General features: G+C 48.5%; 1 protein-coding gene across 1 annotated transcript in view; it reads left to right on the top strand.

Annotated features, from left to right (window-relative positions):
• Nucleotides 1-1,644, top strand: part of LOC117749135 (ATP-dependent RNA helicase DHX8-like) — a 9,654-nt gene extending 8,010 nt beyond the window's left edge. Inside the window, exon 21 of the mRNA XM_034559356.1 lies at nt 1,572-1,644. Coding sequence (XP_034415247.1) covers nt 1,572-1,644 — 73 coding nt within the window. The remainder of the gene's footprint in view (nt 1-1,571) is intronic.
• Nucleotides 1,645-2,494: the final 850 nt, after the last annotated feature.

Here is a 2,494-nt window from a genome sequence, read left to right on the forward strand (position 1 = left end):
ATTTCGAGAAGAGACACTTAGCTGTAACTTTAAGGGGCGTTTAGGAGGACTCCCAGTGGTCAGACGAGCCACTGAGTGACTTGAGTACGGCCCCAGAGGCCTGAGGTGTGAACCCAGAGAGAAGTCGTTATTGCGCAAGGTCGACGCCGGCCGAATCCATCAATAATTAACCGGCGCATTTCTTCTACTTAAATCCGTCCGTAAATTGGCTTGGCGGTTTACGAAACCAAAATGCCACACACATAAGCATACGTATTATTACACGCACTATGTACACCGTGTATCATTACATAACACTTTTCATTCATCAGCCCCGTTATTCGCGGCAATCAGCCGGCTGCATCTGACAGCGGCGGTAATTACGCAGCGTGTGTCGAATGGAGAAATGATTGCAGAGATAAACCCTCTGGACCGCTGGAGGGATCCCACTTTGGCGAGAGAGAGAGAGAGAGAGAGAGAGAGACCTCTGTGGTGTTGTGTTCAGACGTTTGTAACCGTACGGCGCGTTTCGTCAACGTGCGGCACGTTTTTTCCAGCGGGGAAAAAGAAAAACAACCTCAAAATGTGGATTTTTCACCTCCTTTTAACTGGTTCTGAAACCGTCTCAGTTTAATCCTGATCCTCCGTGTGACCTACTTAAGTAAACCGTCAGAGAGAAGATGACATCATGCAGGTTCACCAGAAGCTCAGACCCCAGCAAGGGGCGGGTGGGGGGGGGGGCACCAGATCCAGCAGAGACCAGTCCACCGTGGACAGACCCAGATCCGGCTTCACCTGCAGCCCTATAGGAGCTCCGGAGGGAGGAGGAGCAGCAGCAGCAGCGTCTCCTCCTCCTCCTCCTCCTCCTCCTCCTCCTCCTCCTCCTCCTCCTCCTCCATTACATCTGAATTGTATAACAATATGAGCGTTCGCTGGCGGCACCGTGCATGTTCTGTTTTGTTTTTAAATCATGAATATACAGACCGAGCTAATAGATTGTGTATTTATGTGGACGGAGACGCAACACCGACCCCGCTGTCGCTTTTTAACGTCAACACACACGAAGCAGATGAATGTTTTTTTCTTCTTTTCTTCTTCCGTATTTGGCTCGGACCAGACGACTTCATACGGACGATTTTAAAGAAATCTGGTCATCATGCCGCTGCTTCTGCACCAGCACCTCCCTCTGACACACACGGGGGTGGGGGGGTGGGAGGTCCCGGGGTCACGGGGAATTTCTTTCCCCTCAACGCCCCACTTCTGAGGCCAAGAACGCGAGGGAGGGAAGGAGGCACGGTAGCGTAATGACAAGCAAGGCTGCCAAATAATGCCCCCCCCCTCTGTGAATCCTCTCCTAACAGAACATCCATTTATCTGTGCTCTCTTTCTTTCTCCATTTCACACACAAACACTAAGCTTGAAGCGTGTGTGTGTGCACCACGTATCCCCCTCTTTTCCATCTAGTGTGCAGCACCCAATCTCACACACACACACACACACACACACCGACACACAAAGTGTACATTGGATAGATTCGGGGTCTGGACACACTCCCAGTGTTGATCGACCCCCCGCTGCGTTCTGACTGACAGGATGATTTGCACCGACTGGGTTTTCAGTAAGCAACGTCAACATGTGTACCAAGGTCACGTGGCCGTGCACTGAGACGACGCACACACACACACACACACACACACACACTACAGACTACGACTACAGAGGAAGATGAGAAGCAAAGGGGGAGACAATCTGAAAGAAAAGATGTGTAGGAGATATTAAACGGAGTGGAGGGGGGCTTCTGGGTAAATAACCCAACAAAGGAATGAAAAGACTTGTTTCTGTGGAGTGAGAGCTCAGAGGGTCCTCCGCAGTGTAAGGAATGCATTGTTTTAAAGCGCTGCTGGCATTGATACCGAGCAGGAGTCCTCGTCTGGGCTGATGTTCCCTCAACCTTAATGAGCTTTTGCCGGCAGGGGGGGGGGGTTGTGTACATGCATGTGCATTGTGTGTCTGCTCCGATACATCTGGAAAATAGACACTCAGTTATTAAGTACAGCTTAAGGAGGAAAAAGGAGGATGTCTTTTACTGACCGACGACGCGCCTTTTGTTAAAACCCCCTCGCTTGACAGATGAGTGTGCGGCGGCTTTAGAACGGGAATTAAACCCGTGACCAAGTATTCCAGACCCGAGAAGAGCTTTTGAAGGGGCTTTTTGACCCCTTTTCTTCAGCTTTCACCATGGAAATAGACCATAATGTCATAATGCACGAGCGTGCTGGGAGTGTCTTCTTATATTAATCAGAGATTACTACGCAGGGTTTGTGTACGTCATGGAAAACCTGGAAAAGTAAAAGAAATGTTTATTTCCAGGCCCTGGAAAAGTCCTTGAAAAAAAAATTAAAATCCCAAAAGTTTTGGAAAAGTCATGGAAATGTGTTGATTAAAAGAATAAACTTTTATACAAATATTGATTCTTTTAATCAAACTATTGTCTCTCATTTCATTTGTGTCATTT

This window comes from Cyclopterus lumpus, chromosome 19 (assembly GCF_009769545.1).
Source record: "Cyclopterus lumpus isolate fCycLum1 chromosome 19, fCycLum1.pri, whole genome shotgun sequence".
Taxonomy (NCBI): Eukaryota; Metazoa; Chordata; class Actinopteri; order Perciformes; family Cyclopteridae; genus Cyclopterus; species Cyclopterus lumpus.